Below are 2317 nucleotides of genomic sequence, written 5' to 3' on the forward strand. Positions count from 1 at the left end.
ATGTCCAAGGAAGCTTGCAAGTGCCTCACCAGCTGGGAACCTATCTCCGAACGTCTACTCCGTGCTACTTTCGAGACCGAGTCGTGCTCCATCAATTTTTTGCAGTGCTATGCTCCCACAGAGGCTGCTAGCGATGCAGATAAGGATACATTCTACGAAAGTTTAGCGGAAGCCGCTGGAAATATCCCCAGCTGTGATTATGCAGTTATCCTTGGTGATCTAAATGCCAAAGTAGGATCTGACCCCTCGCGTGGACCCTTTGTGCTGGGAAAACATGGCCTTGGCCTAATAAACGATAATGGTTCCCGTCTGGTAGATTTTGCCTCAATGAATGGTCTAGTGATTGGTGGTAGTCTTTTCCCTCATAAGACCATCCACAAATATACATGGACATCGCCAGACGGTAATACAAGAAACCAGATCGACCACATTTTGGTCAAGGCGAAATACCGGCATGAACTGCTAGACGTGCGGACATATAGAGGTGCAGACATCCACAGTGACCACGAACTCTTGGTCGGGAAATCCCGTATAGACCTCAAACGAGTCCCAAAACCCAAAAGGACGGTCCGACTCGATGTGGAAAAACTGAAAAGTACCCGTGTGCGTGCAACCTATGAGCTGGAGCTGCGGATGCGCTTATATGATGCTCGAACTCTCACACTCGGATCCCTTGGAAGGAAAATGGATATTATTACGGGATGCTATAATGAGCTCCGCAACTACTGCCTTAGGAGAGCGGCATACGCATAGGCCGGACTGGATGTAACCTCATACATGGGATATGATTGAGAAGAGGAAGCTCCTGAAAGAATTGCGAGACAATGGTACATACGACCCACAGCGCAGCGCGGAATACCAGACAATGGACCGCGTGGTAAAGCACCGACGCCTGGATGACCTTCTGGAGTTGTTTAACCGCTAGTAGTAGAATCAGGTTGCTGAACCCTTCATCCAGCAGTGGATTGATCCTGGTTGATGATGATGATATCGATATGAACATGTAGATAAATATAATATCACCGATTTTGATAAATACAGCAATTCAAATGACAGAAAGGAGTAAAATCAGGCTAGAGAGGCCATTATCCAGCAGTGGATTGGTTCAGGTCGACGTTGATAAGGATGATAGAAATAGGTATACTATCACAAATTCGTTTAATTGCTAGTAGTAGAATCAGGTTGCGGAACCTTTCATACAGCAGTGGATTGATCCTGGTTGATAATGATTTAAATAATATTACATTTTTCTTCATGTTAAGTGACAACTGAGTGTTGTATTATTCTACATTATTGTTTGGCTTAAAAAGTGTTTATTAATGGAAGAATATAAATGAATAACAGCATTTCGGAACCATGTGCATACTATTTATTATTCATAGGTAAGTACATTGATAGTTTTCCTAAAAAAACTTTTACAATAAAAACTCACAATTTGTAAGTACCTACATCAAACGTCAAATGGTTGTTCATTGTGAAAAATCCAGGGCCATATTCATAATAATATTATTTTGAACCCGAAAAATTCGATGTGTTTTTCAAAGTAAAAACTGTTAGTGCTAGTTAATGATATTCATTATTTACATGGATTTTATATTTTCTTTTCAGAGTTAAATATATTATTCAGAATACCAAAGAAAAAATGTATTTATATGAAGTATATAATGGAGTATAATAATGTAGCAATTTTGTATTGTTATATAAATTAAATTATTTGAGATTTTCGAAAAATGAAGTTCTTCACAAGATCAAGTTATGTGCTGAGGAATCATTCCGCAAATACCTAGAGTTCATCTTGTAATTCATTGGGAATACTGGCTACATCAAAGGAAGGAGAGAATAGATTTCGTTTCAACGTTGTTTCTCTTTCTTTAGCTCAGTGAAGTAACGCTGTAGTTCGTTTTCAAGGGATTCGAGATGCCTAGTAATTTCCTCCTTCAAATAGTCATTCATTTCACTCTAAGATTCATCTACCACACTGCAGAGTTTCTCAAACATGGCAATGTTTCCAAGATTTAATTTTTTCCCCAGTTTTCGCCAGATCGCTAAGGACAGGGCTGAATCGGAAGAAATAGTCAATAACGATAATGAATAAACTTACACGCCAACCGAGCCTCCCTAACAACAAACCAATAGTTCCCTATTCATTAGTATGGGTATATTCGTTCGGTGGTCATCTAGACGTTTTATTGCTTACCATCTCAGAAATTCTCGGTTTCGTTTCGAATGAATTGCCTCAAACAATAGGGGTGTTTCACCATTACTCCCATACTCTCAACACGTCATGTTTCAACCAACTGTGACAGAATAGCGTAAA

At 39.7% G+C, this 2317-nt stretch overlaps 1 protein-coding gene across 1 annotated transcript; it reads left to right on the forward strand.

The window, feature by feature from the left end:
* Window positions 1-753, forward strand: LOC147077150 (protein CFDP2-like). The gene has a single exon (XM_085941008.1). It carries the CDS (start codon window positions 1-3, stop codon window positions 751-753), a length of 753 nt encoding a protein of 250 aa, XP_085797134.1.
* Window positions 754-2317: the final 1564 nt, after the last annotated feature.

Source organism: Rhyacophila brunnea, unplaced genomic scaffold, assembly GCF_057557595.1.
Source record: "Rhyacophila brunnea isolate RB1 unplaced genomic scaffold, BYU_Rbru_1.0 scaffold_13, whole genome shotgun sequence".
In the NCBI taxonomy this organism is placed as follows: domain Eukaryota; kingdom Metazoa; phylum Arthropoda; class Insecta; order Trichoptera; family Rhyacophilidae; genus Rhyacophila; species Rhyacophila brunnea.